At 42.6% G+C, this 13,339-nt stretch overlaps 1 protein-coding gene across 3 annotated transcripts in view; it reads left to right on the top strand.

Moving 5' to 3' along the window:
* The window catches only part of adpgk (ADP-dependent glucokinase), a 37,683-nt gene that overhangs the window by 15,133 nt on the left and 9,211 nt on the right, over window positions 1-13,339 (top strand). For all 3 annotated transcript variants that reach the window (XM_063071062.1, XM_063071061.1, XM_063071063.1), the window contains 2 exons: window positions 2,414-2,534; window positions 4,708-4,904. In XM_063071062.1, coding sequence (XP_062927132.1) covers window positions 2,414-2,534; window positions 4,708-4,904 — 318 coding nt within the window. The remainder of the gene's footprint in view (window positions 1-2,413; window positions 2,535-4,707; window positions 4,905-13,339) is intronic.

Raw genomic sequence — 13,339 nt, 5'->3', positions numbered from 1 at the left:
CGCCAGTTTTCACTGTGGAAGACACCAGCAGTATGCCAGAAATTTGAACAAGTTAGGGGGCAGAAGTTAGTATAGTTGCTGTTACTAAGGAGAGGGTGCTTAGGAAGCCATAAGGTCTGAAGGTAGATAGTCACCTGGTCCAGATAGGCTACACCTCAGGATTCTGAAAGAGGTAGCTGAAGAGATTGTGGAGACATTAGTAGTGATAATTCAAGGATCAATAGATTCTGGAATGGTTCCAGAAGACTGGAGAATTGCAAATGACACTCTACTCTTTAAGAATGGAAGGAGTCAGAAGAAAGGAGTGATTTGAAAGATGTTGGAGTCTGAAGGATTGGGTTTTGGGGTATTTAGAAACACATGATAAAATGGACTAAAGTCAGCATGGTTTCCTTAAGGGGCAATCTTGTCAAACAAATCTGTTGAAATTCTTTGAGGAAGTAACAGGCTGAATAGACAAAGGAGAGTCAGTGAATGTTGTGTATTTGGAATTTCAAAAGGCCTTTGACAAGTTGCCGCACATGAGGCTGGTTAATAAGTTAAGAGCCTATGTATTACAGGGAAGATACCAGCATGGATAGAGCATTGTTTGACTGGCAGGAGGAAAGGAGTAGGTATAAAGGGGGCCTTTTCTGATTGGCTGTTGACGACTAGTGGTGTTTTTCAGAGGTCAGTGTTGGGACTGCTTTTCACGTTATATGTCAGTGGTTTGGATGAAGGAATTGATGGCTTTGTGGCCAAGTTTGCGATGATACAAAGATAGGCTGAGGTACAGGTAGTGTTGAGCCAACTAGTAATGTCAACTGGTGGAGTGGTGCTGCAGCAACAACCTGGCACTCAACATCAGTAAGACGAAAGAACTGATTGTGAACTTCAGGAAGGGTAAGATGAAGAAACTCATACCAATCCTCATATAGGGATCAGAAGTGGAGAGAGTGAGCAGTTTCAAGCTCCTGGGTGTCAAGATCTTGGAGGACCTAACCTGGTCCCAACATATCGATATAGTTATAAAGAAGGCAAGACAGCGGCTCTACTTTATTAGGAGCTTGAAGAGATTTTGCATGTCAACAAATACACTCAAAAACTTCTATAGATGTACCATAGAGAGCATTCTGACAGGCTGCATCACTGTCTGGTATGGAGGAGCTACTGCACAGAACTAAAATAAGCTGCAGGGGGTTGTAAATCTCGTCAGCTCCATCTTGAGTATGAGCCTACAAAGTACCCAGAACATCTTCAGGGAGCAGTGTCTCAGAAAGGTAGCGTCCATTATTAAAGACAGTTAGCTCCCTCTCCCTCCCGGGAGAAAGGTGTCCCTGTTTCACAGCAAGAGGGGAGACGTAACAAAACAACTCACTGATTTATGGTGTTAAAAGTCTGATGCATTGCATTTTCCGAGCTCTGTCCCTCTGGGCACACAGCCAACAGCCAGCCCGCTGCTTCCGATCTTCCTTGTTCTCCTGCACCACATCAGTCATCGTCAGCAGCACCAGCCTTGGAGCAGCCTGTGTCCAGAGCGAAGAAGATCTGGTACCCTGAAGACGCGCTAGTCTTCTCGGCCGCGTCCTTGGCATATCAAAAAGTGGCCAGTCTTGAGGCCCTGAGAGCGGGACCCATCCTGCAAAGAATCGAAATCAGAGTGTAACTCCAGGTCTTCAAAAGAACATTGAATGGGAAAGTTATTTGAGTTTTTGAGTTTAAAAAAAAAGTATTTGAGTTACTATTGCCTTCCTTTCAGCTTGAACCAATCTGGCATTTTTGCCCACAGAACTGCTGTTCATTGATTTTTTTTTTGTTTCTCACGCCATTGTCTGTAAACTATAGAGACTGTTGTGCATAAACATCCCAAGAGATCAACAGTTTCTGAGATACTCAATTCAGCTCGTCTGGCACCAACAATCATTCATGTAATGATCAAAGTCACTTGGATCACATTTTTTTCCTTCTCCATTCTGATGTTTGGTCTGAACAACAACTGAATCTCTTAACCATGTATGCATGCTTTTTTTGCATTGAGCATGCATAAAATGCATTATATCACATGACTGGCTGATTAGAATATTTGCGTTAATGAGCAAAGTACCTAATAAAGTGGCCATTGGGTGTATGGGATAAACTGGAGTCAGATTCATTTAGTGTCACCCCTCCCTCAGGTCAGGTTGAATGAGTGCTCTTTCCAGAGGGTAGTTGTGTTTTGAATTTGTTTTTCTTGATTTATGGCTGGATGTACTGTGACCTGGATGAGATCAGCTGCCATGGTGTGATGGCCAAGTGTTGTCTGTAAATGATGCAACTGTTTGTGGATTTAACCAACACTGCTGCCGTAAGCAGGGCTGCTGTTTTCACAGCCATTCTTCGCCTACTTGTTTCAATTTTGGGAAGCATTATTATTCTATATTATTTTTGGCTGCAGGTGCTTCTGTGTGGGCCTGTGGGTCCCAAGCTTCAGGAACTCTTGGATGATCGGATTATTGTTCCCCCAGAATCTTTGCAGGAAATGGATGAGTTTCATCTCATTCTGGAATATCAGACTGGTGAGTGCAGAGTTGAGCAATCTTTTTAATTGTTACTACTTTTTAATGTCACCATATTTTACACATCGGGCAGCATCTGTGGAGGGAAATGGGCAGTTGACATCTCAGGTTGAGATTTGAAAGATAAGATGGAGGGTGTCAGTATAGAAAGGTGGCGGGAAGGGCTGGAGCAAGTGGTAATAGGTGATGGATGGATCCAGGTAGGGGAGGGGGTCAGTTATAGGCCCATCTTCATTTGCCTATCAACCACTCCTCCCAAATTGAAACCTCTTTTGTTTGCCAGCTTTTGCTCTACCCCTTCCCTCCATTTAATTTTGGCCATTTCCCCTTAGTCCAGATGAACGGTCCCGAGCTGAATCGCTGACTGTCCATCGAAAACCAACGGGATTCTGGCAGACTAAAGGGTGTCCTTCACCGAGCTGATGACCTTCCAGTAGCACTTAATGTTCCTGGGAACAGCGTGTTGATCAGAGAGTCCTTTATTATGCAGCTGCTGGGGATGAACTGGGGCACAGACTCTTTGCATACTTAACACCTTATTAGCAAATCCAGAGTCTGCAAAGAGGGACTGCGATGGGGAGTGATGCCTTTCACAATTAAGGCTGATTTATACTTGTGCATACTAGCTTACACCGTAGCCTACGCAAGTGGGCTACGCCGTTGTGAGCATTTATACTTGTGCGTTGGTGTGTCTGTGTCGGTCTGCAATTCACCGCCAAAACGCTAGATGGCGGTGGAGTTTCTATGCCACTGTGTTGAGTTTCTTTGTGTTGAAACAACACGAAAAAACTCAAACTTCGAACAATGGCGACTGAAACTGAAGGAGGGTGAATTTTCTGTGCTTGTCCGGCCACTGAGAGACATGGATGAGGAAATGCATTTCAAATATTTTTGGATGTCGGCAGGTAGATTTGACAATTTGGTTCATCGTCTCCAACCGTTTATTTCGCACCAGTGTACGCACAGTATACTCAGAGACTGGCAATCACCATTCGAGTTTTAGCTTCAGGTGGAAGTCAACAGGCTGTAGCAGCTAGCTACAACCTGGCATCAATCACAGGGTCCTCCAAAATTTCGGAGCTCTGTAAAGCTTTATGGAAAGCATTGCAGCCAGAGTTCCTTCCCTGCCCTTCAGTCACCCAATGGGAAGCTATTGCAGTGTAGGAGGAAATGCGATGCTACCAAGCGGACCAATCACGGTTGTTTGTCTGCATCGCCGTGATGTGTAGTTACATTTTGGGAGAGGTGCGCGTTAGGCTACGGCGTAGGGTTCGGCGTAGAGTACAGCGTAGGGTATGCAGCTATGCTGTATGTACGGCGTACATTTGACACACAAGTATAAATCAGCCTTTACATTGCTTACTTATACTTTCCACTCTTTTAGAATGTCCTAAAGCATAGAACCAATGAAATATTTTTAAATGTGGTTACTACTGTAATCTAGGAAGAACAGCAAACATTGAATGTGTAACAATGTCACAAAAAGCATCAGTGTGATGATGTCCAGCTAGAAAATTCAGAAAACTTAAGGCCAAATATATTATGTTTTATTGAAGGATTGAAGTCTCACGAAGACTGAAAAAGAACAGGACAGGAAAAATTGATGTGAATAGTGGTCAGTTCATGTTCAAAGCTGAGTTGCTCCTTATCAGTAGATTCTTCAGGTAGAGGGCGATTGAACAGAAGTAAAAAGTTCCATTGTTCTGTGTGTGAGGTCTGCAATTGCTAAATTGGCTCTAAGTTGCTTGTCTTACTCTGTTGATAATCCTTTCTAGGATTCCTCTTTTAGCTTCCAGAGTTTGTTTAACCCCTAATCACTTGTCCAGGCTGATGTAGAAGGAGTGCTGTCCTGCGGTAACCCTCTTTGACTATTTGAGCATGCTGGGCATGCAAACGGACATGACGTAGAGCCCTTCGATGGCACTTTACTAGCAATGTCACTTCAGGTTACATAAACAAAAACTCTGATCAGAGTTTAAAATGTCAGGGAATGTTTTGATGTTTTAACAAGTTATGTGTTTTCCCCTTTTCTCACCTCTTGTCCACAGCTTTGCAGTCGGTGATAGCTGCTTGGGAAAAGTTTATGACAAAATGCACTGACACATGGATTATTACATATTGCCAATGTCTGTTGTTGAGAAGAATGAAGCTAAATGCAGGCTCTTTTGTACAGGACAAAACTGGGGGGAAATTGAGGCACCTCATGCCAATCGCTTCATCTTCTCCCACGATATATTGAATGGAGAAATGAAAATGTTGGAGACCCTTCTATCAAGTCTGGAGGAATTTAAACCTGAGCTTGTTGTTCTTTCGGGTTTACACATGATGGAGGGACGGGAAAAAAAAGAACGAGATAAGAGACTAGAGGAGGTAAGATAAAAGTATGAGCTAACTTGGCACTGAATATATCCTGTCCTTTAATGCTTCAAACTCCTTGGGGCTATGCAGTATTTATCTTTGTTGGAGTTGTCTCCCTAAGCCTATCTTAAACATCTCTACATCCTTACTAACAAAAAGGGCAGCACAATACCACTGTAGTTAGCTTAACGTTACTATAGCATCAGCAGCCTGGGTTCAATTCTGCTGCCATCTGTGAGGGGTTTGTATATTCTCCCTGTGACTGCGTGGGTTTCCTCCCATATTCCAAAGAGGTACAGTTGGAAGGTTAATTGTCACGTGTGTGATTGGGTGGTGTGGGCTTATTGGGCTGAAATGATCTGTTACCATGCTGAATCGCAAAATATAAAAATACAATTTCATTTATCAATGAAGTGGGGTAGCTTTTGGAATTGTAAATTGTGATTAGCCTTCTATAGAATTGTTGAGAGATTGGGACAGAGTTTGACACCAAGAAATAGGAAATTTCACTGAAAATTACAAAGTTCTGGCAGGGTTCACAGAGGGTATTGCCCCTGCTTAAGCTGTCTAGAACTAAAAATCCTCTGTTCTTTGTGCTACTGGGATTGTATCTGTCTTCTAATGAAGTGCTGGAATGTGATTTTAATAGGTTGGTTATCAGTTTATTGTTACGGTACTGAGGTGCAGTGAAAAACTTTGTTTTGCATGCCATTCGTGCAGAGTATTTATCAAATCAGTACATTGAGCTGGTACAAGGGAAACACAATAACGATGCAGAATAGTGTTACAGTTTCAGAGAAAGTGCAGTACAGGCAGATACTAAGTGTAGCGGTTAGCATGACGCTATAACAGCTCAGAGTTTGGCGTTCAATCCATTTAAATTTGTATGTCCTCCCTGAGGAATGTGTGGGTTTCCTCCTACAATCCAAAGTTGCACCGGTTGGGAGGTTAAATGGTCATTGTAAATTGTCCCATGATTAGGCTAGAGTTCAACCAGTGGATTGCTGGTGGTGCAGCTTGAAGGGCTGGAAGGGTCAATTCCAATAAAGTAAAGACCGTGACCAAGTAGATTGAGATCAGGAGTCCATCTTATTGTGTCTGTCATATCTGACGATGGTAGAGTTTTTAAAATGGAGAACTATTGTACGGGGGTAGTTCCACTCTCTCAACCCCAGATGTCCGGGTCCAGTAGTATGAGTAGTCGTCATAACTGGGGTCTTCCTTTCTTGCAGTGGAATGCCTTGACAACTTCTGTCATGCCATTTACCGTCCACAAAGTGTTGCAGTACTGCCTTCCTGGCAGTGGATCTCACTGTTGAACTCATCTGCCTAGTCTGCTGGAGCTGATTTCACATACTAGGACAGGCATATCCCTATCTCACAGGGGTATGAGGCCCTCCAGTTACCCTGACCTGTTTTAGCCTGACTGTAGAAACGGTGTAGCTGCTGTTTTATGCTAACAGCTACCTGGAGAGCTGAGTGTCCAATGGGGCCCAAAGTGAGTGAACAGTCCCAGAATGGATTTGACAAGCCCCTTCACCAGAGGTGTTACCCCATACTTCGCTTGTACATGAAATCTATTCAGGTCTAATAATAGGTTTGCCTTTTCCCTGTTTTTATTCATAAAGGCCATTGCTGCTACACTTACCTAGGAATTTTTGCCCCTTTGTTATTTTTTGGTCTGCTGTTATTGCTTTTTAGAAGGCTTCAGTGCATTTGTCAGAATTACAGTTCTGCTCTGATGCAGTGCTGATGTTCTCACCCTCTGCACAGTTGTTGAATTGTCACAGAAGAATTTCTTTCTCCTTCCATTAATAGACAACTGGATTCTGATTCATTTCTTTCAACAGAAGTCATTATTGATCTGCCAGTATCCCTTTACTTATCAAATGCTCAATTTATAAAGATTCACCACAATAACACAGTCAAGTCGTGGGGTTATGTGTCTCTGATTTACAAAGCTTTCTTTCACTGTAACAAATAATCATTAGGTGGCAGAGAAAGAGATGATTTCATTGTTAGCAGCTGAAATACCAGGAGATGCAGCTGTACCAACAAAGATCAGTGTCCACTCTACTGACACCTCTTCTGAAATACACAGCTGTTTACACAAATCATTCTCACAAGTATCTCTTGAGAGGAATGGCATCTAATTGACACAATTGACTATTGAAAAGACATTAAACTCTGATAATTGCAAACACGAGGAAATCTGCAGATGCTGGAATTTCAAGCAACACACATAAAAATTGCTGGTGAATGCAGCAGGCCAGGCAGCATCTCTAGGAAGATTTACAGTCAACGTTTCGGACCGAGACCCTTCGTCAGGACTAACTGAAAGAAGAGATCTCTATTCAGTTAGTCCTGATGAAGGGTCTCGGCCCGAAACGTCGACTGTACCTGTTCCTATAGCTGCTGCCTGGCTGCTGCGTTCACCAGCAACTTTTGTGTGTGAAACTCTGATAATCTGTTACCTCAAGACATTGGTATGCTAGACTGGCAGGTTTCTGGCACGATTAGACATTGTTCCTGTTAATATCCCAATCTGCTTTTAATTCAATATAATAAATTTTCTCGTGAACTGGGTGAATTTGGAGGGTTGTGGGAAGTGGGGCCCCTATCTTTTTAAAGAGGGTGCAGGAAATACCTGGTGAGCCAGATGACAAACAATTATTGTATTATCAGAGTGTTAGTCTTATAGATTCCTGTTGCTTATGGAGATGGTTCCCCCCTGGGTATATGTATTGTGTAAAACAATGATGGTGTAACTGAGAGACTGAAAACAACGGGTGAAGATTGTGGTTAATAGAATCAACAGCATGTACTCCTGAGTTTGATTATCCAAGGAAAGGCAGGATTGTTATGGCAAGATTAGGGTGCCACAGTAGCAGTTAGCATGATGCTGTTACAGCTCGGATTGTCGGGGTTTAATTCCGTCACCATCTGTAAAGAGTTTGTATGTTTCTCCCCATGAACGCATGGGTTTCCTCCAGGTGCTTGGTTTCCTCCCATATTCCAAAGATGTTCTGGTCAGTAGATTAATTGGTCATTGTAAATTGTCCTGTAATTAGGCTTGGGTTAAATCCTATTTAACCCTGGTCAGTGTGGCTAGTTTGGCCAAAAAGCCTGTTCCATGCTGTATCCCGGTCCTCCACAGCTCCCCCATTATCTTGTTATCATTTCCTATCAGTTACCTAATGTACATGATCCCCTGAGCCTAGTGTCACTTTATGGACTTACAATAAATCTTTGTATGTAAGCTATTCTGATGTATTTGTATTTATTGTGTTTTTTAAATTGTGTTCTTTTATCTTATTGTGATTTTTTTTGGTGCTGCATTGGATCCAGATTAACAATTGTTTTGTTCTCCTTTACACTTGTGTACTGGAAGTGACATTGAATAATCTTGAACCTTGTCATGAAGTAACATAAAAGAACAGAAAGGGATGGTGGATCTTGTGAAGGTGCTGACATATCCAAGGCCAGCAGCTGCTGGTTTGAACTTCTCTTTAAGTGTACCCCAAGCTGCCTTGTGACGGAGGCAGTAAGTGCAGGTACTGTGATGGCAGGAGACTTTTCAAAGCAAAGGTGAATCAAGCAAAGTCATTTCTACCCTTAGCAAGTAAAACCAGACAATGCTGAAGACACTCAGAGATCAATAGTGTCTGACCTGAAACATTAACCTTGCTTCTCTTTCCATTGAATTTGATTACCTCAGATTCAGATTTACTTTATTACATGAAGCCTACAAGTATGGCCACATATTCCAGCATGAACTTGCATGATGGCCAACCTGGGGATCGCTGGTTTCCTCAGTTCCTACAGACTCAACCTTCAATCACAGCCTGACTAGTGTCTCATAAGGCATCAGCATCATCTCCTTGTTTTTATATTCTATTCCCCCTGAAATAAATGCCAACATTCCTTTTGCCTTCTTTACCACAGACTCATCCTGTGAATCAACTTTCTGGGAGTCTTGCACAAGGAAAATGAGGACTTGATAGATAGGAGCTACAGGGAGGGTGTCTCTTCTAAGTTGCAGGAGGCAGGTACTGGGGTGACTGTCAGGAGAAGGAAGGGAAATAGACAGCCAGTACAGAGTACCCCTGTGGCTATTCCCCTCAATAAGTATACTGCTTTGAATACTGTTAAGGGGGAATGACCAACCGGGCGGAGCCGCAGTGAATGAGTCTCTGGCAATAAGTCTGCTGCTATGGCTCAAAAGGGGGGAGAAGAGGACTGCAGTAGTGATAGAGGATTCTATAGTTGGAGGAGTAAACACAAGATTCTGTGGATGTGAAAGAGACAGCTGGATAGTATGTTACCTCCCAAGTGCCAGGGATCCGGTCCACGGCATTCTAAAGGGGGTGGGTGAGCAGATAGAAGTCTTGATACATATTGGCACCAACGACATAGGTAGGAAAAGGGTGGAGGTCTTGAAGAGAGAATTTCAGGAGCCAGATAGAAAGCTGAAAATCAGGACCTCCGAGCCAGTAATCTCTGGATTGCCTGTGCCAAGTGTTGGTGAGAGTAAGAATAGGATGATAGCAGATGAATGTATGGCTGAAGAATTAGTGCAGGGGGCAGTGTTTCAGTTTTCTGGATTATTGGGATCTCTTCCAGGCAAGGTATGATGTGTACAATGGTCTGATTTTGCTCCTGTGTCTTATGGTCTTACCCTGTTCCAAAAGGCCACCCCTCAATTTTGAGTCTGTGCCCTATAGTTCGGGAGACCCCCCCACCATAGGAAACATCCTCTCCACATCCACCTTACCTAGTCCTTTTAACAATCAGGTTTCAATGAGATCCCCACACGCTCCTCCCCTGTCTGTCCTCTGAACACCTAGAATCCAAAAAACTAAACCTGAACCATAACGTCAATGGACCTGCAGTGTTGTAGCCTTTTCTACTTTTATTGCAGATTTCCAACCTCTGCAGTTTTAAAAAATTTCTATCTTTTCTTTACAACATAATCATAATTTGTGAGAATAAAATCAGGCCTATGGGGTGTTATATAGTTAAACCATTTTCCCCAGTACAAATCAAATTGTTCCAATTTATGATTGACAGATGCTGTTATCTTCTCCATTATGTAAATGTCCATTGTAATTTCCATCCATGCGTTTAAAGTTGGGCTCTCCTGTGATAACCATTTCCTGGTAAGAGTCTTTTTACTAGCCACCAGCAATATATTCATTAAATATTTATCTCTTTTTTTATTCCCACAAATCAGTGATCATGTTGTAAAAAAATCACTTCCTACTTGTACATAGTTTTCCTTTTATAGTTTTTTCTTTATTTTCTATAAGTGTATACCTCAGATAAATACTATGTGGAGATTTGTGGCAAACATGAATATATGATATATACATACAGTATCTGAAGTACATCTTATGGAAATGTTTGAATGATGCTGAATTTCAATAAAAAATAAATATACAAAAAAAAATTTCTATCTCCTTAAGATGCTTTACAAGGATCAGCTGGGAAGGAGGATACCCTGCCACATGTATACCTTGAGGGATGAGCGAACTGCTTTGGGTTTCGGGTAAACCAAAAATTGCTTTCCATTTGGAGGCAATGCTGAGAGTGACTCTGATCTTAAGCCTCTCTTAGTCCACTATCATACAACCATAATCACCATCATCAAACAGAGAAAGTTGCAGCCACAAGAGGGAAGATGATTGATTCCATAAGACCATAAGGCAAAGGAGCAGAAGTCGGCCATTAGGCCCATCGAGTCTGCTCGGACATTCTATCATGAGCTGATCCATTCTCCCATTTAGTCCCATTCCCCCGCCTTCTCACCATAACCTTTGATGCCCTGGCTACTCAGATACCTATCAATCTCTGCCTTAAATACACCCAATGACTTGACCTCCACTGCCGCCTGTGCCAACAAATTCCACAGATTCACCACCCTCTGACGAAAAAAATTTCTTCACATCTCTGTTTTGAATGGGCGCCCCTCAATCCTTAAGTCATGCCCTCTCATACTAGACTCCCCCACCATGGGAAACAACTTTGCCACATCCACTCTGTCCATGCCTTTCAACATTCGAAATGTTTCTATTCTCATTCTTCTAAACTCCAAGGAGTACAGTCCAAGAACAGTCAAACGTTCCTCGTATGTTAACCCTCTCATTCCCGGAATTATTCTAGTGAATCTTCTCTGAACCTTCTCCAACATCAGCATATCCTTTCTTAAATAACGAGCCCAAAACTGCACACAGTACTCCAAGTGAGGTCTTACCAGTGCCTTATAGAGTTTCAACATCACATCCCTGCTCCCATACTCTATTCCTCTAGAAATGAATGCCAGCATTGCATTTGCCTTCTTTACCACCGACTCAACCTGGAGGTTAACCTTAAAGGGTATCCTGTACGAGGACTCCCAAGTCCCGTTGCACTTCAGAACTTTTGAATTCTCTTCCCATTTAGATAATAGTCTGCCCGTATATTTCTTCTGCCAAAGTGCATAACCATACACTTTCCAACATTGTATTTCATTTGCCACTTCTTTGCCCATTCTTCCAATCTATCCAAGTCTCTCTGCAGACTCTGTTTCCTCAGCACTACCGGCCCCTCCACCTATCTTTGTATCATCAGCAAACTTAGCCACAAAGCCATCTATTCCATAATCCAAATGGTTAATGTACAAAGTAAAAAGAAGCAGCCCCAACAAGGACCCTGTGGAACACCACTGGTAACCGGCAGCCAACCAGAATAGGATCCCTTTATTCCCATTCTGTTTCCTGCCAATCAGCCAACGCTCTATCCACGTATGTAACTTTCCCGAAATTCCATGGGCTCTTATCTTGTTAAGTAGCCTCATGTGTGGCACCTTGTCAAAGGCCTTCTGAAAATCCAAATACACAACATTCACTGCATCTCCCTTGTCTAGCCTACTTGTAATTTCCTCAAAAAATTGCAATAGGTTTGTCAGGCAGGATTTTCCTTTAAGGAAACCATGCTGAATTCTGCCTATCTTGTCATATGTCTCCAGGTACTCTGTAATCTCATCTTTGACAATCGACTCCAACAACTTCCCAACCACCGATGTCAAGCTAACAGGTCTATAATTTCCTTTTTGTTTCTTTGCCTCCTTCTTAAATAGCAGAGTGACATTTGCAATCTTCCAGTCCTCCGGAACCATGCCAGGATCAATTGACTTTTGAAAGATCATCGCTAATGCCTCCGCAATCTCCACTGCTACTTCTTTCAGAACACGAGGGTGCATTCCATCTGGTCCGGGAGATTTATCTACCCTTAGACTATTCAGCTTCCTGAGTACTTTCTCTGTCGTAATTGTGACTGTGCACACTTCTCTTCCCTGACACCCTTGAGTGTCCGGTGTACTGCTGATGTCTTCCTCAGTGAAGACTGATGCAAAATACTCGTTCAGTTCCTCCACCATCTCCTTATCTCCCATTACAATTTCTCCAGCATCATTTTCTATTGGTTCTCTATCTACTCTCACCTGTCTTTTACTCTTTATATACTTGAAAAAGCTTTTAGTATCCTCTTTGATATTATTTGCTAGCTTCCTTTCATAGTTCATCTTTTCCCTCTTAATGACCTTCTTAGTTTCCTTTTGCAAGCTTTTAAACCTTCCCAATCCTCTGTCTTCCCACTAATTTTTGCTTCCTTGTATGTTCTCTCCTTTGCTTTAACTTTGGCTTTGACTTCTCTTGTCAGCCACGGTTGCATCCTTTTTCCATTAGAAAGTTTCTTCTTTTTTGGAATATATTTGTCTTGCACCTTCCTCACTTCTCGCATAAACTCCAGCCATTGCTGCTCTGCCGTCCTTCCTGCCAGTGTCCCTTTCCAGTCAACTTTGGCCAGTTCCTCTCTCATGCCACTGTAATTTCCTTTACTCCACTGAAATACCGACACATCGGATTTTGGCTTCTCATTCTCAAATTTCACAGTGAACTCAATCATGTTATGATCACTGCCTCCTAAGGGTTCCTAATCATCTCTGGTTCATTACACAATACCCAATCCAGTACAGCTGATCCCCTAGTGGGCTCAACAACAAGCTGTTCTAAAAAGCCATCTTGTAGACATTCTACAAATTCTCTCTCTTGAGATCCACTGCCGACCTGATTTTCCCAAACCACTGGCATGTTAAAATCCCCCACAATGATCATAACACTGCCCTTCTGACAAGCCTTTTCTATTTCCTGTTGTAATTTGTAGTCCACATCACGGCAGCTGTTAGGAGGCCTGTATATAACTGCCATCAAGATCCTTTTACCCCTGCAATTTCTTAGCTCAACCCATAAAGATTCTGCACCTTCTGATCCTATGTCACCTCTCTAATGATTTAATGTAATTTCTTACCAATAAAGCCATGCCTCCCCCTCTGCCTACCTGCCTATCCTTCCGAAACACCGTGTATCCTTGGACGTTCAGCTCCCAGAGACATGCATCCTTTAGCCACG

The sequence above is a fragment of the Mobula hypostoma genome, chromosome 18, assembly GCF_963921235.1.
Source record: "Mobula hypostoma chromosome 18, sMobHyp1.1, whole genome shotgun sequence".
In the NCBI taxonomy this organism is placed as follows: Eukaryota; Metazoa; Chordata; class Chondrichthyes; order Myliobatiformes; family Myliobatidae; genus Mobula; species Mobula hypostoma.
Note: the sequence above shows the minus strand (reverse complement) of the source record. Positions and strands in the feature narration are given on the sequence as shown.